This window comes from Thalassophryne amazonica, chromosome 1, assembly GCF_902500255.1.
Source record: "Thalassophryne amazonica chromosome 1, fThaAma1.1, whole genome shotgun sequence".
Taxonomy (NCBI): Eukaryota; Metazoa; Chordata; class Actinopteri; order Batrachoidiformes; family Batrachoididae; genus Thalassophryne; species Thalassophryne amazonica.
In genome coordinates this window covers 45,882,365-45,908,637 of record NC_047103.1, presented here as the reverse complement: position 1 = coordinate 45,908,637, position 26,273 = coordinate 45,882,365, and the positions used below count along the sequence as shown (strand labels likewise).

Here is a 26,273-nt window from a genome sequence, read left to right as displayed (position 1 = left end):
ACCGCTATTGTGCAATGATGTGCTTCAACTTTGTAATGCCCAAAGCTTGTAAAATCAAGATAAAACTGAGGGTATCTCCCAATGTACACACAGTATATAACCCTCAGTAAGGGTTTGAGCTGTCACTTGAGAAAGCATCATACCAAAAACAAACTGGGTCTGGGTCATCAATTTGTCTTCCAATACACAAGACCCAAAACATACATCACTCCTGATGAAGAATTACCTCCAGAAGACAAAGTGAATGTTACTGACCGGCCTGCACAAAGCCCCAACTTGAATCCCATTAAAATCTGTGGGGTGAACTGAAGACCAAAGTCCATGCCAGAAGACCATCAAATCTGGAGGAGCTTGAGAGATTCGATAAAGAATGGGATGGGATTCCTCAGGAGACATGTCTGAGACTTGATGAAAAATGTTATCCAGCAAAATGGATACCCAATTGACTGTAAGCATCAAGGAAGCTAATAATTTTGACCCCGGTAGTTATAATTTTGTTTCTGTTTGCAAAGTTAAAGGGCATGTCACACATTTTTTAACATCCCAACACAACATCAATGTACTCGTGATTGTAAGTCTCTCCGCGCACATGCGCTAATATTTAGTGGTCTCTGATGTTTTTTTATTGCTCTCCCTGAGCGGGTTAAGAGGTGCAGTTACGGAAAACATCTCACTTGGCAGTTCTCGTTACGTGACGTGCATAATATGACCAGAAACGTCCCAGTTGCTGACAGACAGACTGAAACAAAATGCAGTTATTTCTGACAATGAAGCTTCTGAGCTTTCCTTTGAAAGTGATGGCTCACCCCAAAACTCTTAATTTGGAATCTAAAGTGTGGTGACACACTTTGTCTCACAGGATGCTGGTTTACTGCTGCTGTGAACATGATGGCGGTGGACTGTCTCCACTAGGCATGGGCTGGTATGAGAATTTGACGGTATAATACCGTGGGTAAAAATTCCGCGGTTTCATGGTATTATGTATAGCTTTAAAACGGCTTTAGCAACATTATGCCATTTGCACATGAAGTGCGTGTGATTCAGACACACTATTGACGCGATGTCTACCGCTACGAGCACTATACCACTGATAACTTTAGAGAAATACCAAAATAATAGTCACTCTTTTAGACATGTAGCATCTACCCCATGGGAAACATGACTTACTTGCTTAGGGAGAAACTTGGCTGGAAGGCCCGGAACTCCGGATGCTTCACCAACAAAGTGCTTGAAATAGATGTATTTGTCCTTCTTGACATGTTGTGGGAGAAATTTGGTCGACCACAAGCACGACTCGAGTCCACCACTTGTACTTCTCAGTGGTTTCAAAGATGGGATAAAGTTTATTCCTTCCATGTAATCCTTTGCAGGTATCTTGAATTGCTCTGCATCCGACACAGGCCATACCTATGGTGCTTTGTTGCCACCGTTTTTGGCTTGAAGGGCTATCCACAGAAAATGAAACAAAAAAGCCAACTTGGTCCTTTTAGACAGAGGTAAAAGTTCAGTGCAGGCTTCACCTCCTTGAGCCATGATGCACAGCTAGCTAATGTTAATTGTCCTGTTTGTGAACAGAGACAGAGGTGCGCGCCAGGGGAAGGGCGGCAGCTGCTGCCTCCAATCTGCCTGTCAAGAATTCTCATAAACCGCTCATACCCTAGGGATGGTATAAGTGGAAAATTTTAGTGGTTTTGATACAGTGGCTTTTTCATACCGCGGTATAACCATGAAACCGGTCCATGTCTAGTCTCCACCATGCTGTTTTTGCAGACTGCCTGGACACACGGATGTATTTGTTACAACCCCAATCCCAATGAAGTTGGGACGTTGTGTAAAATGTAAATAAAAACAGAATACAATAATTTGCAAATCCTCTTCAACCTATATTCAATTGAGTATACCACAAAGACAAGATATTTAATGTTCAAACTGATAAACTTTATTGTTTTTGTGCAAATATTTGCTCATTTTGAAATGGATGCCTGCAACACGTTTCAAAAAAGCTGGGACAGTGGTATGTTTACCACTGTTTTACATCACCTTTCCTTCTAACAACACTCAATAAGCGTTTGGGAACTGAGGACACTAATTGTTGAGGCTTTATAGGTGGAATTCTTTCCCATTCTTGCTTGATGTACGACTTCAGTTGTTCAATAGTCTGGGGTCTCTGTTGTTGTATTTTGCGCTTCATAATGCGCCACACATTTTCAATGGGTGACAGGTCTGGACTGCAGGCAGGCAAGTCTAGTACCCGCACTCTTTTACTATAAATGCATGCTGTTGTAAGACATGCAGAATGTGGCTTGGCATTGTCTTGCTGAAATAAGCAGGGACGTCCCTGAAAAAGACGTTGCTTGGATGGCATCATGTGTTGCTCCAAAACCTGGATGTACCTTTCAGCATTGATGGTGCCATCACAGATGTGTAAGTTGCCCATGCCATGGGTACTAACACACCCCCATACCAGATACTGGCTTTTGAACTTTGCGCTGGTAACAACCTGGATGGTCTTTTTCCTCTTTTGTCCGGAGGACACGACATCCATGATTTTCAAAAACAATTTGAAATGTGGACTCATCAGACCACAGCACACTTTTCCACTTTGCGTCTGTTCACTTCAAATGAGCTTGACCCAGAGAAGGTGGCGGCATTTCTGGATGTTGTTGATGTATGGCTGCACTTTGCATGGTAGAGTTTTAACTTCCACTTGTAGATGTAATGATGAACTGTGTTAACTGACAATGGTTTTCTGAAGTGTTCCTGAGTCCACGCGGTAAGATCCTTTACACAATGATGTTGGTTTTTAATGCAGTGCTGTCTGAGGGATTGAAGGTCACGGGCATTCAATGTTGGTTTTTGGCCTTGCTGCTTACATGTAGAAAGTTCTCCAGATTCTCTGAATCTTCTGATTATATTATGGACTGTAGATGATGGAATCCCTAAATTCTTTGCAATTGAACATTAAGAAACATTGCTCTTAAACTGTTGGACTATTTTTTTCACACAGTTGTTCACAAAGTGATGATACTCGCCCTATCTTTGCTTGTGAACGGCTGAGCCTTTTGGGGATGCTCCTTTTATACCCAATCATGACACTCACCTGTTTCCAATTAGGTGTTTTTTTGAGTATTCATCAACTTTCCCAGTCTTTTGTTGCCAAACATGGTCAACAACTTAGACCACAATATCATTTGATAAGAAAAATGTTCTAAATTTGATGAAAGTGTCCATGTTTGCTGATGCAGATCAAGAATCTACAGTTATAGCAGAACGGCATCAAAATCTATGAAAGAATGTTAACAAGGTCTTGTGGGTGTGAGATGAGGTTGAATGAAACATTAATGTGTCCCAGAGGGAAATGAATTGATTGTGTCTGTGCGGCACCACAGCTGAAACTCTTCCAGCATTGGGAGCAAACACAGCCGACATAAACACATGATGAAAGCGATTTCAGTTGATATCAACCTTGACACAGTTGCAGAGAATGGTGCTTGTCTCTTTCCCTCATCATTTCATTCTTATAAGTTTGATGATTACACAAGAGGTCAAGGACAGTCTTGTCATTGTTAAAGCTTGAGGAAATCAAAATGTTTCCAATTATCTATTTTCAAACAAACAGGTTCATATTATTGCAAATAGTGTGGAAGAGAAGTAGAAGAATTTATTGTGATTGGTCTTTTGTCACCCCTCACAGAGTGACAAAAGAACTAAAGTGCTTAATCAAAAGTTCATTCACATTGTCATTTTAGGCACTAACTCCAAGGGCACTGGATAACTATCATGGAAGGAGTTTTATTAAAATGTCTCTGATTGTGACATCCCTGCATCTTAATCTGTGCTATTGTGTTTCTTTTTGTGTGTTGCAGGAAGCTCCACTGCACAAGGAATTACATCCATATGCATCTGTTTGTCTCGTTTATTCTGAAGGCCATTGCCGTGTTCATCAAAGATGTGGTCCTTTATGAGGTCGGAGAGGTAGACAACTGCTCATCGGGCTCTGTGAGTTAACAATGTATACATTTCTGCCGTTGAAGGTTCCTGTATGTATTAAAAAAAACTTGCCACAGCCACAAGTTTAACAATATTTCCTGCATCACCACTGAAGGTTCTGCGGTCAGGGATTGTTTATTTATTAATTAATATTCTGCTTATTCCTTCATGATTGGGGCATCTTGTTGCTTACTAGGTACACTGGCATTAGTAAACATGAACATACTACATTTGCACGTTAAAAAGCTCAGTAATGGACTGCATTTATATAGCGCTTTTCCATCTGCATCAGACGCTCAAAGCGCTTTACAAATAATGCCTCACATTCAAACCGATGTGAGGGTGCTGCCATACAAGGCGCTCACTACACACCGGGAACAATAGGGGATTAAAGACCTTGCCCAAGGGCCCTTAGTGATGTTCCAGTCAGGCTGGTATTTGAACCGAGGATCTTCTGCTCCCAAGCCCAACGCCTTAACCACTAGACCACCTCCCCCAAAGTCACTGACATACAATCTCTGCTCAGTTTTTAAAAAAAAAATAATGTATATCAACTTCTTAGCATCATGCATCCTTTGAATGGCAGCAAGAAATTTATTAACTGCAGATGATCCAACAAAATGTGGCATTCTCCATTATTCCAGCTAGAGGAAGTAAATATTGTGCTTTGTACCTCAAATGTTGGTCTTAGACATCAGCTTCATCAGTGTTTGATGAACAGGATAACATGTAAAAACAAATTATGCTCAGTAGCTTGCTACTTGCTAGCTCCAGTTGGGCTCAACAATGGTGCTCAGTATAACATGGCTTGTTAACTGTGGCATTAGTTATAGACTACAAAGTAAAATATCATCTATAAATGATTTCTTTTATGACATACGGAACTTTTGCATTGATATGTCACCCAGCCTTCAGTATTTATTTTTTTTAATTAACTTATTTGAAACTAACTTCAAAATACAGTAAACCTTGCCTAAACTGTCATTGTATAAACTAGATACTCGCACTCACTGGACAAAAGAAAAACTCCCAATGTTTTTGTGTGGTTTTCCATGTCATAAACACTGTATACATATACCGGTTTTTGTGTAACGGATTGTTGCTCACATTGGACAAAACAGTCCGCAACGCATGTCCATTAAAAACCCCATACTCTCACGTGTGCCACTAGCTTAGCTTATTCCAGTCTAAAAGTGGATGCTTGAACTACTATACAGTTTTTGTATCGTCTGTGTTTATTTCGCGCCTGCGGCCGATGTGCTTGATGAATTCCTGCGCAAAACGTAGGTCCCAAACAATGCTGTATTTGTGATGACAGTGTTGTGTGGGCCGCTGAAGAGGAGGTACTGCTGGCCCACCACCACAAGATGGCGCCCTGCTTGAAGTGCGGGCTTCAAGCACGAGAGGGCGTCGGCTTTGCTGGAGGTGACAGCTGTCATCAATCAACACAAGCTGTCACCCATCACCACCACTACAAAGACCGGACTGCAACTCCACCTCCTTGCCGAGAAATCAACTACCATTCAGGTAATCTCTCTGCTGACTGACACGTTGTGTAACAATCTAATCTCATTTGCAGCCGTTGTCCTGTGGTTGTTCCCTTATCTGGGATTTTGGCGTTTGGTGTGACTGCGACGACTGCGCCTCACACTCCAACAGATAAGTGGTTAATCAGGAGCTGCACGAGTGTGTAATTTGGAGGTGGAGGTTCTCCCTCCTAACTGTGTACAGATCGTGGACCACTGAGTGTGTGAACTCACACTCATCTGGACTGTCTCTGTTCTCTGCCAGCAGTACCGGGTCTGACTGCTGAAGACAGTGGCCACCTGGGGCGCAGGGCTTGGCGGCTCCGGTGTCCTTCAGCTCCGTTGGTGTTGGAAGCTGTGTGGGAATCCGGCTCTTCTCTCTCCAGGCGTCTTCTATCGTCGAGCCTGCCCACACGTCACCTGGTGTATGATTGACAGTCCACCATATTGTTATTGTCTGTACGTTGTTGTGCGATTCACAACATTAAATTGTTACTTTTTGGCTTATCCATTGTCCGTTCATTAACGCCCCCCTGTTGTGGGTCCGTGTCACGCCACTTTCACAACAGACAGTGCGTTTTCATGTGTAACAAAAACATAAGGAGTATATTTGGCACAAGAACTTGTGTATCTCACGTGTTTTTATGCCTAAATGATAATAAGACAATAGTCACACTCATCCAGCAGCATCGTCTCATGTCGGCAAATTCAGTGGTGGCTCAGGCGAAAATAGTCCGGCGAGCTATCTCACAATGCCAAAATAGCAGAGATGTCTCTCCGAGAGCGGCACGCTGAGCAGGGTGTAAAAACCCCTAACATAGTAGAGCAGTCTGGACGTGCCCAGTCGTAACAGACGTACAAAATGAAGTTCAGCACTGACACTTGACGATTTGAGGAAAATGGGTACTGTATTTCATTTCATTGATTCAAAGCCCAGCATTAATTTTTTCAGACCATGCTCAGGCCAGGCGCCTAAATTAAGGTCGGCGCTTATTAACAAAATACTCCTTGCTGCCTGCACTGTAATATGGTGTTACATTTCACACATATCCCTGGCCATGACAAACCAGACCACTTTAGATCAGAGCCCTCTGTGTGGCTGCGAATAGTGTTGCCACAGTTACTTTGAAAAAGTAATCCATTTACTGATTACTTATTACGCCTTTAAAAAGTAACTTAGTTACTTTAATGATTACGCAATTTTAAAAGTAACTAAGTTAGATTACTAGCTAATTTATTAGTTACTTTCAGCAGCTGCCGACAACAACCCCCCTGCCACCTCAACATGAAAATGAAAACTCGCTTTGTCAATACTCACTTTATAGTCTCCCTTTCTTGACTTCAATGAACATAAATACTTATTTTTTAAAAAATGAAATAAAAACATCTTACTTGACATATCTAACTGTTGACAGCACTGTAACAGTAAAACATACCATTTCTAACCAACATTGTTTCTAAATGTAACTATTAAATTCTTTCTAACATTTTTCTAACATTTAAATTCTTTCTAAACATTTTAGTTGTTGAAATTATTATTATTATAAGTAGTAATAGTATGAAAAATGTCTTCAAAAGTGGACCTTTAATCTAGGGCTGTTGTGGGGAGCCGAGTCCCAAATTGCCCCCTTCCTGTGTGGATTCGCCCCTGACTTGCTGTCTCATCAGAAGAAAGAATAACGTTTATTTATGCTGAAAACATGACCAGATTGACAGGTAAGAAAGGTTTATCATCTTTTTTTACGCCATGTTGTAATGAGACATTAGGTGCATTTGGATGGAACAAAAACAAGTTAGTATTTGCTGATAATGCGTTGCAGATCAACTGTTTTTAGCGAGGAGACACAGAGCGGCACAAAGTTTTAAGTAATATTACAAATGTCTTTGTAAAGCCATAGCTCTGAGCGCTTTGAGAGAAAACTCTTTTTCAACTCTGTGCACAGTGGAGGAAAAGCTCACAGTTCGCTGAAAGTGGTCAAAGTGGACAGTTTAACTGAATGCCATGCTCCTGACACCGGTGTGAGGTGCTCAGCACTCCCCCTTCTGAGCATGATTTTAATGCTGCAATAGACCCACAATGCAAAAATTAGTAGCGCACAGTGACTTGGATAAGTAACTTTAATTTGATTACTAATTTGAAAGATTAACGCGTTAGATTACTCGTTACTGAAAAAACGGTCAGATTAGGTTAATGCGTTACCGGCATTACTGGCTGTGTACCCTCCCCACTCCCTGACACGCACTTGCTAAATGACAGAGACCGCAAGTGCTGTGAATGGTCACTTTTTTGCACTTTTTTGGTCAAAAAGAGGAACGTTTGGCAGAAAAGTCCGCAAATATGACCAACTTTGCAACACGGAGTCTAAAAGCTACAACAAATTCTCAAATGACCTGTAATTCATGGAGGGAAAAGAAGTGGAGGGACAAATTGATCCAGAAAAAGTCACTGTTCCTGAGGTAAACTGCATTATGACACTCACCAACACAACGGAGAACTTTCGAAGGGTCACACACACATTGACATCATTGCATGGCCATGGAGTTGTAGGAGCATAAATCAGGCTCTAGGATTGCAAGGTACCACTCTGCAGCGGACTTGGAAAAAAGAATGACTCAACCAAATGTAAGCCTTTTTAATGCACATAATCACTGGCGCTTACTTAAGGCAGGCGTTTATTTTTTCAGACAAAGTTTTGAACCGGCCATTAAATGAGGCAGGTCCATTTCAAGGTCATGCATTTAATCAAGGAAATACATAAGCCTAATTGGAGCTGGGGATTCCCCCTAGGTCGTTCAGTGCCTCCTGACTGTACATATAGCGGATTTTGATTATAAGGGACAAAATTCCCTGGTCCACCTGAATCCATTATATGCAAGTTTTAGGGCTCCGTCACACTAAAAAAAGCATGAATGCTGTATGAATCACACAAATTGGAAAAACAAACAGGATTCAAGCTGCATTCGTACAGGACAGATGTTCGTAAAGCCATGTACGAATACCTAGAATATGGTATGAAGCCAGCACAAATGACTCACACAATTAGGTGTGCAGCAGCACCCAAATCCAGGTGGACTACCCAGAGTGCAGGTCGAATGCAGACATAAGCCTCCCCCCCACAAAAAAAATAAAAACAGAATAAAATTAAAAAGACAAGGAATAAAAACAGCATAGCATGAAACCCCACAATGCCAGCACCAAAGGTCAAACAGGTGGGGGGAGCCTCAAGCCATTCTTTTGAAGACCTGCATGTCACACTGCTGGGTGTCAGTGACATCCTACCCATGAAATGAATACATGACAGTTCCTTGGTTGGACTTCTTCCTCCCCACCCCACTTGCATGTGCACCTTCTTCTTTTCCCCCCCTCTCTCTCTCTCTCTGCCTGCACACTCTCTTCCTTTCTAGAAATCAGTTGTTCACGGGGGGCGTGACAAACCGAGCTCTGCTCTTTTGAAGTCCTGCCGTGTCATACTGCTGGCTGTTGCACTTGCATCATATTAAAGATATTGTAAACTGCTCTTAACCCACTTGTGGCATTGAGCAGACACACTCGACAGAGGAAGATGATTACTTTCAGGTTTAGGGTGCAGGCAGGATCACTTTGTCCACCACCTTCCAGCCGAGTCGAAATCATGAGCCAGGTGGACGTGTCAACATGTTCCGAGCCGCAGAGGGTTTTCCAAGAAGCAGTGAGGAAAGGCAACACCAAGAAGGTGCAGTTGTTGCTGCAGAACATGACAAACTGCAAATTCTCCATCAACTCCTTCAGCCCAGAAGGACAGACGATGCTCCACCAGTCCATCATTAACAGGAACCTGGAGCTGGTACAACTGCTGGTGACATTTGGCACAGATATCCGACTGACCAACAGGGAAAGGTGGAGAACAGTCATTCATAGCAACGCAGTTGTGCCAGATTTAAGGAAAAATAAAATAAAGCAACTTTGCAAGCATCATCACCACCACCAACCACTGCAAAGCAACCAAATGCGACACACTTTGTGCTCTCAACTCCAAAACATGACGTTGCTTTTACGCAGCATTTCTCCATGACAATTTCGAGATAAATGAATAAAACGAAACAGCCATGTCGGCCAGTTTCTTTCAGTACTGAAGTTTTGCCTTTAAGTTTGAGTTAACACCAATCATGCCCTCCACTCCAATCCGTGTGCATGTGTGTGTGTCAGAGTGTGCATCAGCGTGTGCACATTTGGAGTCCAGAGTGCAGATGGCCCTCTTTTCACCCTCCAAACTCTCCTCTTCTTGAGTGGGGGCGCAGATACCACCTGTCATCCTTTATTTTCTTGTCTTTTAAACTTGTTCTGTCAGTCAAACACAGCACGTGATGTTCAGCGTCACAATGAAAGTCCGGTCAGCCGGCTCTGAGATGCACTGACTCGCTGACGCAGTGCCTGTGATCATGGTATAACATCCAGATTGGCATGTAATCACACATCCATTGATAGTCCACCTTGTGTCAGAGGGTTCATCTGAATTATCATGGCTGTTAGACCCCATCCACATGGCCGCAGTGTGCGTCAATGCGTCACGTAAATGCACAAACCCGCTGTGCCTGTGATCACAGTATAAATCCAGATTGAGCATGTAATCACACAGCAATCGATAATCCACCTCATGTGTCAGTAGATTAATCTGAATTTATTTGGTGTGATTGCGCAATGTTCACGTCTAGTGCACAAGATGATTGTGCCACAGACTTTGCACACTACAATATTTCCTTTGTGCACCGAACAGAGTGGGGGGGTGTCTGGCTTATCTGGGGCATGATCGGGACATGCCAATGCAATCAGTCCGCTCTGAATGCTAGTGGGTTGCCATTTCGGATGCCAATTCGTATACCAGTTCGAATGCCATTCGAGCTAGCACTCACACAGCAGTACAACCACCATATGAATATTCCCCAGTTCGACTGCAGCACGACAGTAGTGCGCATGCTCACTACATTCATGCTGGCCTTCCAGTTTGGCATATTTCCCTAAGTGCCACACGCATGCTCTGCGGGGAATTCGAATGCAGCTGGACTGCAGCATGACTTGCACAAATGTAGTTCGAATGTCACTTCATACGGCATTCATGCAATTTGTGCTGCAGGTCGAACGCAGTACAACTGCAGGTCGACTTGCACGAATGATGTTCGACTGTCCATTCCTACAGCAGTACACCTGACACCACCACTATTCGTATGTTTTCCAGCAGGAGTGATATACGAATGTGCTGACTGCTGTAGAAATGCTGTGCAAAGCGTTCGAGTGCAGTTCGAATGCCGCACGAATTACACGAATGCCGTACGAATTGACATTCGAACGACATAAGTGCAGTTTGTGTTCTACTGTGACAGGGGTATTACTGTATTACAATCTCAAAATATTTCCTTGACATGAAATTTAGTGGATCCAGCACCAATTCCATTTTAGCGAGAATATAGATGTACATGGAAGGGGGTGCTCATATATAACAAAAATATACAAAATGTGAGGCAAATAACACAGTAAGAGCCAGACAAGAGACAATACAAGGTGATATAGTTCAATTTCAATCTTTTTTCATTTATATAGCTCCAAATCACAACAAAGTTGCCCCAAGGCACTTCACACAAGTAAGGCCTAACCTTAAAAACACCAATATATGTATAGTAAGACAGGACAGTTTGAAAAACAGGACCAGGCACAAAGTAAAGTTATGTTGTTAAAATCGTGTGGCGGGGGCTTAGCATTGATTGAGAGTGGTTTTGTTTGTGAATGTTAATATTTGTCAAATATGCTGGGTATCTGTGTGTATTTATATGGGTTTGTGTGAACTAATGTGTATGAGTGGAGAGAGAATGATCAGCAGAGAACAGAAGAGTTAGTGATCAACTTGACTTGTGGGGATGGGGGGGTTGAAAAGGGGAGCAAAGGGGAATGAGTTTGTTGACATACGCAGTTAAAGGCTATGCTTGGGTGGGATTTAAATGGATTCCAGTTATCTTCAAAGGCTGACATATGGGTCTTTTTGTGAGAGTTATTTTTCCCATTAAATTGTACTCTGAAATTAGGTTGGTCCAGTGAGTGATGTGACAAGAATTCCTTGACTTCTAGTTCTGGAGGACTACTTTCTTAGCAACAGCTAGAGATTAGCAATGGATTTTTTAATTTGGATGTGATGTGAGCTTTGAAGTTATTGCCAAGGAGACAGAGTGGTTGCAGATGCTGGGATCCTGCAGCTCAGGGTGGTACAGAGTGTAGCAGTGACTGTAACCCATAAGGCGTGAACTGGATGACAGAACCAGATTGCGTTAAGATAAATATCTGTGCTACCTAAAGTGCATTGTGAACAGATATCTGTGTTGGCCAGTCCCATTTTAAACATTTTGCTTTGAGTGATGTGAGATCTGTGTATGACTTTATATCGTATAAACTGCTAGTTGGTGTTACCGGTCATGAACTATTGTAATTCATTATTATCAGGTTGTCCTAAAAGTTCCCTGAAAAGCCTTCAGTTAATTCAAAATGCTGCAGCTAGAGTGCTAACACTGAGTAGAAGGAGAGAGCATATCTCACCCATATTGGCCTCTCTTCATTGGCTTCCTGTTAATTCTAGAATAGAATTTAAAATTCTTCTTCTTACTTATAAGGTTTTGAATAATCAGGTCCCATCTTATCTTAGGGACCTCATAGTACCATATCACCCCAATAGAGCGCTTCGCTCTCAGACTGCAGGCTTACTTGTAGTTCCTAGGGTTTGTAAGAGTAGAATGGGAGGCAGAGCCTTCAGCTTTCAGGCTCCTCTCCTGTGGAACCAGCTCCCAATTCAGATCAGGGAGACAGACACCCTCTCTACTTTTAAGATTAGGCTTAAAACGTTCCTTTTTGCTAAAGCTTATAGTTAGGGCTGGATCAGGTGACCCTGAACCATCCCTTAGTTATGCTGCTATAGACTTAGACTGCTGGGGGGTTCCCATGATGCACTGAGTGTTTCTTTCTCTTTTTGCTCTGTATGCACCACTCTGCATTTAATCATTAGTGATTGATCTCTGCTCCCCTCCACAGCATGTCTTTTTCCTGGTTCTCTCCCTCAGCCCCAACCAGTCCCAGCAGAAGACTGCCCCTCCCTGAGCCTGGTTCTGCTGGAGGTTTCTTCCTGTTAAAAGGGAGTTTTTCCTTCCCACTGTTGCCAAGTGCTTGCTCACAGGGGGTCGTTTTGACCGTTGGGGTTTTTCCATAATTATTGTATGGCCTTGCCTTACAATATAAGGCGCCTTGGGGCAACTGTTTGTTGTGATTTGGCGCTATATAAATAAAATTGATTGAAATTGATTGATGGAGAAGGTGATTTTACAGATTTGTTCTCAAAAGTCGAGGTTGAGGGAGGGGGCGAGGTCATTTTTGCCAATTGGTTGTTGGAAGTGTTATTGTACTGTTTAAGTTGGAAGTAAGTGTAAGTAGCTGAGACTTTTTATGTGTGTGTGCTGTTGATTTTCATAAGTTTATAAATTAGCTGAGATGGTTGTAATAAGTTCTTCTTTAGATTATTTTTTTCTATTTTGATTGTTAATTTCATTTGTTTATATTGAAGACATTAGTCTCTCCCAAACCCATATTTCTGACATGAATTGATGATTCTCAAATAAGTGGTGGAAGTGTGTGATTGAAAGTTTCCTGGAATGATGGATATGGGTTCCATAAATAGAGAAGTAAGTCATCATCATACAACATGATTTTGTGTTTTGTGTGTGTGTGTGTGTGTGTGTGTGTGTGTGTGTGTGTGTGTGTGTGTGTGTGTGTGTGTGTGTGTGTGTGTGTGTGTGTGTGTGTGTGTGTGTGTGTGTGTGTGTGTGTGTGTGTGTGTGTGTAACCTGAATTCCTTGGAATTTACTGTTCTGACATATTGTTGCTTCGAGGGGATCAATGAAAATGGCATAAATGCAAGGTAGATGTGGGCATCCCTGTCTGGTCACCTGGTATAGTGTGAAACCTGGTGAAGTGATTCTGTTTGTGATAATGGTGACCCTGAGTGAGTGCACAGTGTTTTAATCCAGTGGCTAAATGACTCTCCAAACCCAAAATTGTGTAAAGTACTGAATCAAAAGAACCGGCTTACCTTATCAAAAGCCTTCTCTGCATCTAGTGCTATGATAATATTTTTCTGGTGGGTTTGTTGTGATATATTGATAAGATTAAAAAGTCTGCGGACATTATCTGTGGCATGTCTGTTTTTTATGAAGCCTGTCGAATCTGGGTGGTGACAGTCTCTATTCTAGTGTCTACTTCATTTGGTTCTGATGAGTTCAGGAACAATCATTACCCGAGGCCATCAAATATGGGCATCTGGTATTGCGAAGACTTTGCGTCTGTCTGTCTGTCCCTCTGTCTGTCCATCTGTCCGTCTGTGCTCAGCATAAGTCCAGTACTATTACTTCCAGAGTCTTCAAATTCACACGTAACATTCTTGGACACATTCAAACATGGCTAACCTTGATCTATTTTAAGAGGTATATTAAGAAGTTAAAAAGTCACATTGTGTTTGTCTGTTCCTTTTTTTTTTTTTTTTTAGCGGGGGTGACAGCCAGTCAGAGTAGAGCGGCACAGTGATGTCAGTGACTTGTATAGCCAGTTGAAAACAAAGTTTCATTTTTGTGTAACTATAACCTCTTTGTCATATATTATGTAAAAGCTAGTGAGAAATAAACACTTCGAAAACTGAAAATGCTATTTGTGTAACCTGATAACACCTCTGGAGTGATTTAAAAGACATTTTGCCATTTTGTCAGCGTGCACACTAACTTCAGCTAACTCAAAGCTATCTTCCATTCTTGTCTAAAGCTCATGTATGCACACATGCACACCCTCCTGCAGACGCCATTAAAACGTAAATATTGTGTATGATTTATTGATTGATTGATAGAGGGGCATTATTGAACATGTGCAAATTGTACGTAAGACAATAGGATCTTAATAAGTAATGTAAATAACAATAAATGTATAATTATATCTCATCGCATCTTCAACCGCTTTATCCGAGATCGGGTCGTGGGGGCAGCAGCTGTAGCAGGGGACCCCAGACTTCCTTTTCCCGGGCCACATTGACCACCTCTGACTGGGGGATTCCGAGGCGTTCCCAGGCCAATGTGGAGATATAATCTCTCCACCTAGTCCTGGGTCTTTGCCAGGGTCTCCTCCCAAATGGACGTGCCTGGAAAACCTCCCTAGGGAGGCACCCAGGACGCATCCTTACCATATGCCCAAACCACCTCAGCTGGCTCTTTTCAATGCGAAGGAGCAGCGGCTCTACTCCGAGCTCCCCACAGATGACTGAACTTCTCACCCTATCTCTAAGGGAGACACCAGCTACCCTCCTAAGGAAGCCCATTTCAGCCGCTTGTACCCGCGATCTAGTTTTTTAACCCTCATGAGCATAGGTGAGAGTAGGAACAAAGATTGACCAGTAGATCGAGAGCTTCGCCTTTTGGCTCAGCTCCCTTTTCATCACAACAGTACGGGAGAGCAAATGCAACACCGCACCTGCTGCACCAATTCTCCGGCCAATCTCATGCTCCATTGTCCCCTCACTCGTGAACAAGACCTGGAGGTACTTGAACTCCTTCACTTGGGGCAAGACCGTATTCCCTACCTGTAGTAGACAATCCATCGGTTTCCTGCTGAGAACCATGAACTCAGATTTTGAGGTGTTGATCCTCATCCCAGCCGCTTCACACAAGGCTACGGACTGATCCAGTGAGTCTGTGAGCAGATTTATAATAATTAATCATATATACAGTTGCATGTAAAAGTTTTGGCACCTCTGATGATTTACATGATTTTCCTTTATAAATCACTGGTTGTTTGGATCAGCAATTTCCGTTAAATATGTCATATAGCAGACAAACACAGTGATATTTGAGAAGCGAAATGAAGTTTGTAGGATTTACAGAAAGTGTGCAATAATTATTTAAACAAAATTGGGCAGGTGCATAAATTTGGGCACCCTAGTCATTTTATTGATTTGAATACATTTAGCACTAATTATTGGAACACAAAATTGGTTTGGTAAGCTCATTGACCCTTGACCTCCTTACACAGGTGAATCCAGTCATGAAAAAGGGCATTTAAGATGGCCATTTGCAAATGTTCCCCTCTTTGCATCTCTTCTAATGAGCGGCAACATGAGAGACTCTAAACAACTCTCAAATGACCTGAAAACAAAGATTGTTCAACATCATGATTTAGGTGAAGGAACACAGAGAGGAGATGGAAGACTTCAGGCACAGATCTAGTTAAGGCCCGAAGTGGCAGGCCAAGATAAATTGCAGATAAGCTGAAGCAAAGGATACCCACAGACCTGCTCCAAAGACCTACAGCATGATCTTGCTGCAGATAGTGTCTCTGTGCATCGTTCAAATATACAGCACACTTTGCACAAGGAGATACTGCAATGCAGAGGAAGCCTTTTCTCCATAAATGCCACAAACAGTCACTTGAGGTATGCTAAAGCACATTTGGACAAGCCAGCTTCATTTTGGAATGAGGTGCTGTGGACTGGTGAAACTAAAATTGAGTTATTTGGACAGAACAAGGGGCGGTATGCATGGCTGAAAAAGAACACAGCATTCCAAGAAAAACACTTGCTACCTACAGTAAAATTTGGAGGTGGTTCCATCATGCTATGGGGCTGTGTGGCCAGTGCAGGTACGGGGAATCTTGCTAAAGTTGAGGTTCACATGGATTCTAGTCAATATCAGAAGATTCCTGAGAACAATGTTCATTAATCAGTGAGAAAGTTGAAGTTGCGCCGGGCCTGGATCTTTCAACAAGACAATGACCCTAAACACTGCTCAAAATCTACTAAGGCATTCATGCAGAGGAACACGTACAGTGTTCAAGAATGGCCATCTCAGTCCCCAGACCTGAATATTACTGAAAATCTGTGGTGTGATTTTAAGCGGGTTGTACTTGCTTGGAAACCAACAAACCTGAGATGTTTTGTCAAGAAGAATGGTCCAAAATACCTTCAACCAGAATCCAGACTCTCACTGGAAGCTATAGGAAGCATTTAGAGGCTGTTATTTCTGCAAAAGGGGGATCTACTAAATTTTGATGTATTTTTTTTCTGTTGGTGTGCCCAAATTTATGCTCCTGCCTAATTTTCTTTAAAGAATTATTGTACACTTTCTGTAAATCCTATAAACTTCATTTCACTTCTCAAATTTCACTGTGTTTGTCTGCTATATGATATATTTAACTGAAATTGCTGATCCAGACTGATCCACTAGGCTTTTCAGGGAACTTTTAGGACAACCTGATAATAATGAATTACAATAGTCCAGCCTAGAGGAAATAAATGCATGAATTAGTTTTTCAGCATCACTCTGAGACAAGACCTTTCTAATTTTAGAGATATTGCGTAAATGCAAAAAAGCAGTCCTACATATTTGTTTAATATGCACTTTGAATGACATATCCTGATCAAAAATGACTCCAAGATTTCTCACAGTATTACTAGAGGTCAGGGTAATGCCATCCAGAGTAAGGATCTGATTAGACACCATGTTTCTAAGATTTGTGGGGCCAAGTACAATAACTTCAGTTTTATCTGGGTTTAAAAGCAGGAAATTAGAGGTCATCCATGTCTTTATGTCTGTAAGACAATCCTGCAGTTTAGCTAATTGGTGTGTGTCCTCTGGCTTCATGGATAGATAAAGCTGGGTATCATCTGCGTAACATTGAAAATTTAAACAATACCGTCTAATAATACTGCCTAAGGGAAGCATGTATAAAGTGAATAAAATTGGTCCTAGCACAGAACCTTGTGGAACTCCATAATTAACTTTAGTCTGTGAAGAAGATTCCCCATTTACATGAACAAATTGTAATCTATTAGACAAATATGATTCAAACCACCGCAGCGCAGTGCCTTTAATACCGATGGCATGCTCTAATCTCTGTAATAAAATTTTATGGTCAACAGTATCAAAAGCAGCACTGAGGTCTAACAGAACAAGCACAGAGATGAGTCCACTGTCTGAGGCCATAAGAAGATCATTTGTAACCTTCACTAATGCTGTTTCTGTACTATGATGAATTCTAAAACCTGACTGAAACTCTTCAAATAGACCATTCCTCTGCAGATGATCAGTTAGCTGTTTTACAACTACCCTTTCAAGAATTTTTGAGAGAAAAGGAAGGTTGGAGATTGGCCTATAATTAGCTAAGATAGCTGGGTCAAGTGATGGCTTTTTAAGTAATGGTTTAATTACTGCCACCTTAAAAGCCTGTGGTACATAGCCAACTAACAAAGACAGATTGATCATATTTAAGATCGAAGCATTAAATAATGGTAGGGCTTCCTTGAGCAGCCTGGTAGGGATGGGGTCTAATAAACATGTTGATGGTTTGGATGAAGTAACTAATGAAAATAACTCAGACAGAACAATCGGAGAGAAAGAGTCTAACCAAATACCGGCATCACTGAAAGCAGCCAAAGATAACGATACATCTTTGGGATGGTTATGAGTAATTTTTTCTCTAATAGTTAAAATTTTGTTAGCAAAGAAAGTCATGAAGTCATTACTTGTTAAAGTTAATGGAATACTCAGCTCAATAGAGCTCTGACTCTTTGTCAGCCTGGCTACAGTGCTGAAAAGAAACCTGGGGTTGTTCTTATTTTCTTCAATTAGTGATGAGTAGAAAGATGTCCTAGCTTTACGGAGGGCTTTTTTATAGAGCAACAGACTCTTTTTCCAGGCTAAGTGAAGATCTTCTAAATTAGTGAGACGCCATTTCCTCTCCAACTTACGGGTTATCTGCTTTAAGCTACGAGTTTGTGAGTTATACCACGGAGTCAGGCACTTCTGATTTAAAGCTCTCTTTTTCAGAGGAGCTACAGCATCCAAAGTTGTCTTCAATGAGGATGTAAAACTATTGACGAGATACTCTATCTCCCTTACAGAGTTTAGGTAGCTACTCTGCACTGTGTTGTTATATGGCATTAGAGAACATAAAGAAGGAATCATATCCTTAAACCTAGTTACAGCGCTTTCTGAAAGACTTCTAGTGTAATGAAACTTATTCCCCACTGCTGGGTAGTCCATCAGAGTAAATGTAAATGTTATTAAGAAATGATCAGACAGAAGGGAGTTTTCAGGGAATACTGTTAAGTCTTCTATTTCCATACCATAAGTCAGAACAAGATCTAAGGTATGATTAAAGTGGTGGGTGGACTCATTTACATTTTGAGCAAAGCCAATAGAGTCTAATAATAGATTAAATGCAGTGTTGAGGCTGTCATTCTCAGCATCTGTGTGGATGTTAAAATCGCCCACTATAATTATCTTATCTGAGCTAAGCACTAAGTCAGACAAAAGGTCTGAAAATTCACAGAGAAACTCACAGTAACGACCAGGTGGACGATAGATAATAACAAATAAAACTGGTTTTTGGGACTTCCAATTTGGATGGACAAGACTAAGAGTCAAGCTTTCAAATGAATTAAAGCTCTGTCTGGGTTTTTGATTAATTAATAAGCTGGAATGGAAGATTGCTGCTAATCCTCCGCCCCGGCCCGTGCTACGAGCATTCTGACAGTTAGTGTGACTCGGGGGTGTTGACTCATTTAAACTAACATATTCATCCTGCTGTAACCAGGTTTCTGTAAGGCAGAATAAATCAATATGTTGATCAATTATTATATCATTTACCAACAGGGACTTAGAAGAGAGAGACCTAATGTTTAATAGACCACATTTAACTGTTTTAGTCTGTGGTGCAGTTGAAGGTGCTATATTATTTTTTCTTTTTGAATTTTTATGCTTAAATAGATTTTTGCTGGTTGTTGGTGGTCTGGGAGCAGGCACCGTCTCTACAGGGATGGGGTAATGAGGAGATGGCAGGGGGAGAGAAGCTGCAGAGAGGTGTGTAAGACTACAACTCTGCTTCCTGGTCCCAACCCTGGATAGTCACGGTTTGGAGGATTTAAGAAAATTGGCCAGATTTCTAGAAATGAGAGCTGCTCCATCCAAAGTGGGATGGATGCCGTCTCTCCTAACAAGACCAGGTTTTCCCCAGAAGCTTTGCCAATTATCTATGAAGCCCACCTCATTTTTTGGACACCACTCAGACAGCCAGCAATTCAAGGAGAACATGCGGCTAAACATGTCACTCCCGGTCCGATTGGGGAGGGGCCCAGTCGGCCTGCTTTCCCGGCTGCTCGGGATCTGCCAGAGGGAAACTAATGGCGGCTAAGCTACCTTGGTCCGCACCGACTACAGGGGCCTGGCTAACTGTAGAATTTTCCACGGTGCGGAGCCGAGTCTCCAATTCGCCCAGCCTGGCCTCCAAAGCTACGAATAAGCTACACTTATTACAAGTACCATTACTGCTAAAGGAGGCCGAGGAATAACTAAACATTTCACACCCAGAGCAGAAAAGTGCGGGAGAGACAGGAGAAGCCACCATGCTAAACCGGCTAAGAGCTAGTAGCTGCGCTAAGCTAGCGGATTCCTAAAGACACACAAAGTGAATAATGTGTAAATAATTTAGAGGTGATTCAGCAGAGGGAGTGCTTTAGTTAAGGCACGTGAAGATTACACTGTGAAGCAAATCGTAATCTAGTTAACTAGATCAATCTAACTGCGCAGATTAAACAGCTAACAGATACAGCAAAACACCGCTGTGCTCCGGAACAGGAAGTGATACAATACCGCAGTGAGAGCCAACCACCAGTAGAGGCAAGCCTTTGCAGGCAGTTTTTGAGTTACATAAGTTGCATATTTCTAACTACCCATACATTTAAGGGTTAATAAGGACGGAATGATTTTTGTTTTGAACAACTATTACTTGAGAATGCTGTGCAATGCAGATTTTACTGCCACAGAAACAAATAGGATACGGTGCATCGGGAAAGTATTCACAGCGCTTCTTTTGTTTTGTTACAGCTTTATTCCAGAATGGATTAAATTCATTTTTTCAGCAAAATTCTACACACAATACCCCAGTAACAATGTGAAAAGGTTGTCTTTTTTCTTTTTCTTTTTTTTTTTTTTAGATTTTTGCACGTTTATTTAAAAAAACATTAAGTATTCACAGCCTTTGCCATGGAGCTCAAAATTGAGCTCAGGTCCACCCTGTTTCCACTGATCATCCTTGAGATGTTTCTACATCTTAATTGGAGTCCACCTGTGTTCAGTTGATTGGACATGATTTGGAAAGGCACACACCTGCCTACATATAAGGTCCCACAGTTGACAGTGTATGTCACAGCACAAACCAATCAGGCCTGTATGGTAGAGTGGCCAGACAGAAGCCACTCCATAAAAGGCACATGGCAGCCCACCTGGAGTTTGCCAAAAGGCACATGAAGGACTGTCAGACCATGAGAAACAAAATTCCCTGCTCTGATGAGACAAAGATTGAATTCTTTGGTATGAATGCCAGACATCATGTTTGGAGGAAGCCAGGCACCATCCCTACAGTGAAGCACGGTGGTGGCACCATCATGCTGTGGGGATGTTCTTCAGTGGCAGGAACTGGGAGACTAGTCAGGATTGAGGGAAAGATGAATGCAGCAATGTACAGACATATCCTGGATGAAAACCTGTTCCAGAGCGCTCTTGACCTCAGACTGGGGTGACGGTTCATCTTTCAGCAGGACAATGACCCTAACCACACAGCCAAGATATCAAAGGAGTGGCTTCAGGACAACTCTGAATGTCCTTGAGTGGCCCAGACAGAGCCCAGACCTGAATCTGACTGAACATCTCTGGAGAGATCTGAAACTTGCTGTGCACTGATGCTCCCCATCCAACCTGATGGAGCTTGAGATGTGCTGGAAAGAGGAATGGGCAAAACTGCCCAAGCTTGTGGCATCATAGGCTGTAATTGCTGCTACGTATAGGTGTAACGATACATAAAAATCATGGTTCGGTACGTACCTCGGTTTTGAAGTCACAGTTCGGTTAATTTTCGGTACAGTATGGGAACAAAATGCAAAACCTAAATTTACTTGTTGTTTAAACCAACAATTTATTGTAAATTATACAAACAGGAAAATAAAATAATTACAAAGTGCTGCCTGGTAAATAAATAAATGACAAATCAAATAAATGACAAATGTATGAAATATTATCAAAAAAAAAAATAGCACCACAACGGTTCCACCATGAAGCCCTGTACAATTTTATTCAACCTTCATATTTTTTTGCCAGAAAAATTAACATGACCAAAACTGTCACACTCTATAAGGGATTTTTTAAAGAGAATTAATGTTAAAGAATCCCTTTACTTTTGTACAATTTATTTTATTTTCTATCCCTTTCTATTAACTGTTTAATGTTTGCTAATATATCTTTTTAAATAATGTTTTGAAAACAAAAACATTGTGGGAGAGGTAAAAAGTGAGTAAATCATCTTTAAAATATTTAGAACCACAAACTTGATTCTTGGTTTGTTTATTTATTTTGCCATTAAAATTGGTCATCATTGGCATTGGCAGAACCATTTATGAACATTAATACACATATATGCAATTTATTCTTGCAAGACAGAAGGTATGTAGTGCATGAGTGAACGTGGTGTGCATGTGTGACCCCCATCCACCCTTCCCGATCAGCCTACAACATCCTACTCAAAGCCAACTGACAGCTTCTGTCAGGAAGGGCCGACCACCAAAACAATGCAAAGACAGACAAGAAGGAAAGACAAGTGGTGAAGGCAATAACTGTGAAGTGAGACACCGAGGAGACGGGGCCCCAACCATACAACATACCAGGACAAACAACCACACATGAACAAACAGTGACAGCAACAGTCTGCTGTCTAATTAGTGAGCATCCATACCCTAATCTAGGACACCAGAGTCTTGATCCCCTTGAAAGCACCCAAAACCGAATTGTGGTGACAGCCACAAACATGCAACCATCCACACACAGAGACCCAGATCATAGCTAAATATCCGATCACTACTGTGACTAGTGTGTTGGGCCAAGACAAAAGTACAGAACCTTACCATATGACATGGACCACTCCAGCAGAAGCCATGTGGCCAGCTGCGAGCAACAACGGAAATGGGTCCAGGGTGCAGGGCCCCAGGAGAAACCACAAGAAAAAGGGCAGCGGAAGCAGCACAGCGAACCAACAGGGGAGCAGCCCGGCAGCGCCGGAACACATCCCCGACAGCACCACCCCCACGGAGGCACAGGGAGCAGCCCCATACCCAAGGGAAGCATGAAGGGCGCCGGCATAAGCCTACAAATAGGGGGCCCCATAACCACACCACTAGGGCCCCGGCCCCCGAAGGCGGGAGCGAGCGGCGGCAAACACGGGGGTCAAAGGAGCCACCGCAAACAAATCTAAAGCATCGGCAGGGACCACTGAGCCATACGAGGGTGGGGCCCGACCCCCAGACAACAGGCGAGGCCCAACCCCTGGGGCCAGGAGGCACACAAGGCCCCCCCAACGCCCAAGTCCCCCCAGCATAGCTAGCAGGACCCCTCCAAACTCCCCCCAGCCCCCAATCCACCCCCCCACCCCAGACACCGAAGCCCAAGATCAGAAGACCACCCAAGCAAGGTGGGGCACCACCCCATGGAGACCACGGCCCCCAATCCCCCAGCAGCCATCGGCTCCCCAGTGCCAACACCCGCGCCCCACTGTCACCACCCTCAGTGCTTTACGGCTGCTGCAGGTTGCAGAGGAGGACAGTGAGACCCGCTGCCGCTCAGTGACAACAAAGACTTTCACTTTCAGTTGCCAAACATGAGAAAAGTCTCCAGTAAGCCAGGAAAAGTAGCTATATTTGTCGCTAGTCCCTTTCGAGAAAATAAAGTTGTCAAGAGGGTTTGGAAAGCCGCCAGATTTAGCGAGAAAGTCGCTAAGTTGGCAACACTGAATGTAAACACACGCAACGCAAACTCACACGTGAACATAAAGTAACGAACCGAACGTCCCATACCGAAACAGTTCAGTACAAATACATGTACCGATACACCCTTACTGATAAGCGTGCAGCAAGTACAGTATTGAGCAATGTGTGTGAATACTTATGGATATGAGATTTCTTAGTTTTTTATTTTTAATAAATTTGCAAAGATAAAAATTACTTTTTCATGTTTTCATTATGTTTGTGAGTAGAAGGAGAAATTAATTTATTCAGTTTCAGAATAAGGCTGTAACATAAAATGTGGAAAAAGTTAAGCGCTGTGAATACTTTCTGGATGCACCCTACAGACATGATAATTACGGTGCTAGGTTGCATAAATTTTTCTGACAGCCATAATATGTTTTGTTGGCCCAGATATGTTAAGGATCTTTCTAACTGTGTTTGCTTCAGAATGCTTGATGGCAGAGATTTCATATTCATTCATATTTATAATGTGTACAGTTCTGTATATGAGGCTAGTACTAATATGATGACATGCACAAATATGATAATTAGATTACTAATTTGCATACACTTTTCCAATACTTATGTGCATTGAGTAAAACACTTCATATTTGTAGTGTACCTATATTGCATTGACAGAGATAATGCCCATCTGTCCATTTTCTCTAACCACTGACTCCAATTAAGGGTCATGAGTGGACTGGAGCCTATCTCAGCAAACATAGTGTGTGTGGCTAGGTACACCCTGGACAGGATGCCAGTCTATTGCAGGGCCAGAGAAAATATATGATGACATTATTGCTTTCATCTCTCTTATTTATTTACAGAGTATTTAATATTTACATTTAGGTACATAAGTATTTGAACACACAGCCACCCTAACTTGTGTGCAGTTGATCTTGTCAGCTCTCAGAAGTGGAGCAGAGTATGTCCTGATCAGTACTTAGGCTTTGGCTGGGACACAGCTTGAAATTATCAGGAGCTCTACGTGCGTGCGTGCGTGTGTAACCCTGTGCCAAATCCCAGCACAGATCTGGACTGGATCCGCTGTGGTAATCCTGGACAGCAGATGACACTCATCAGTTTATCAGTTTAGCATCATAAAAGATAACTTTTCAGTTATCGGATTAATGGTTATCGAAACTAATCTTTTTGTTAGCTGTGCCCACCACTGGTTATAGTTGATCGGATCAACACTAGGATCCCTTAAGAAACAAGCTTTCATTCCAGTAAATTTGGTCTATTTGAAAATAACACTTGTTGTACATTAAAATCCAAACATTTGAAAAGTTCAACATATTTAAGCTGCACAAACGGGTGAAAAGTGGAATGGAAATTGGAAAAATTCTGGCGAGAAATCAATGAAAATTGCGCACATGCGTGGCGTCAGCGTTATATTATATATTACATTCGATGTGCCAATTCATGCAGATTGATGTGTACTATGAAGCTGCCTTTCCATTTCCTTATCCTTCCTACTTGTATTGAGGGCAGCAGCAGAGACAGACTGGCTTCCTGCGTTGTCGGTGGGATTCAGCACAGCCTCACATGTGCTGGCCATAACATAACAATTAATAATTTAATTAATTATAAATAATTAATTAACAAACAAGCACAAGAATTATGTTGATCCATTTACATATTGCAAATTATTCTTGATAATCTATTTAATCTAGTAAAAAAAGTAATCTGCTCTTGACTTGTATCTTTTCCCCCACGTTTTTAGACATGTAAGACTTGTGTAGACTGCAGGTAAACACTTATAACTTTTCATTTTATCAAAATATCAACTTTTTCAATGTTGATAAAAGAAGAATACCCTCAAAATATATTACATGTCACAAATGTTATTGCAGTTCACATCCATTTTTAAATTCCTTTTTTTACTTTTATATGCTGTTGTAGCAAGTACCATAATCATCATCAAGCTTTACGTGTTTTTCTTGTCTATAGGGCAGATGTAGAGGACATAATTTACAATAAGTTGTCTCCATGCATGTTGTCCATTCATTGCTGCCCTGCCAGTTTCCATGACTCCTTGCAAAGTGATCTTCCAAAAGGGAACTTAATTTAATTGCAATGAGAACAATGATTAGATGGAGCTCACCAACACAACTATCACCTCAAAAAGACTATAAACATGCCCTTTATGCTGTGAAAGAAAAGTAATTTGCTTTGAATTTGTGAAACCTACAAACTAAAAAAGGATAGGTTTCAATGTCAGAATCCTTGGAAAAATACAAAGAGATGTCATAATGTTGAGAAATTGGCAGAATGCTAAATATTTATGCCTTTTATGTGCAATCATGTACTAGCATACCAAAATTAACAACATTGGGCCAATTTTGTTGCAGTTGAAAAGTTTTCCTGACTTCTTGACTTGCAGAAGTTATAATTAAAAGCTTGCAAACTATCAAGGCTGTCGGACAAAGAAGGTTGGAGACAAATGCAGGACTCAACAACGTAGCTCTGGTTCAATGAGGCATTTACTGAAAGGTTCAGCGGGGTTTGGTACATGGAAAGGCAGTCCAAGAGAAGCAGACAAATCAAAAACATCAGGTAATGGCGTGGTCGATATAACAGGCAGGTGGTCAAAACACAACGTGGAAACAGGACTTAGAATGAACAAGGAACAGAGGTAGAAGCGATAGCACAGGGCACAATGATCAGGCGAAAAACCAGTGCAACCAGTGGTGCTTAAATACCCCCAGTGATAAGCTGTAGACAGGAAACACGTGTGGAAAGATCTAGAACAGGGCGTGACCCAACCAGAGTGAAACGCCCCCACCAAGCTCGAAGAAAGGTAGACAAGACAAATGGGGACCAGAAAACCCAAGCAAGACACACCCAGCCAGAAAAATAACATAATCCAAAAACAAAACCC

The 26,273-nt window shown here is 41.9% G+C and overlaps 1 protein-coding gene across 1 annotated transcript in view; it reads left to right on the top strand.

Annotated features, from left to right (window-relative positions):
• The window catches only part of LOC117521894 (vasoactive intestinal polypeptide receptor-like), a 118,560-nt gene that overhangs the window by 23,662 nt on the left and 68,625 nt on the right, over positions 1 to 26,273 (top strand). The window contains exon 2 of the mRNA XM_034183595.1: positions 3,850 to 3,999. Within this exon, the coding sequence (XP_034039486.1) occupies positions 3,850 to 3,999 (150 nt within the window). The remainder of the gene's footprint in view (positions 1 to 3,849; positions 4,000 to 26,273) is intronic.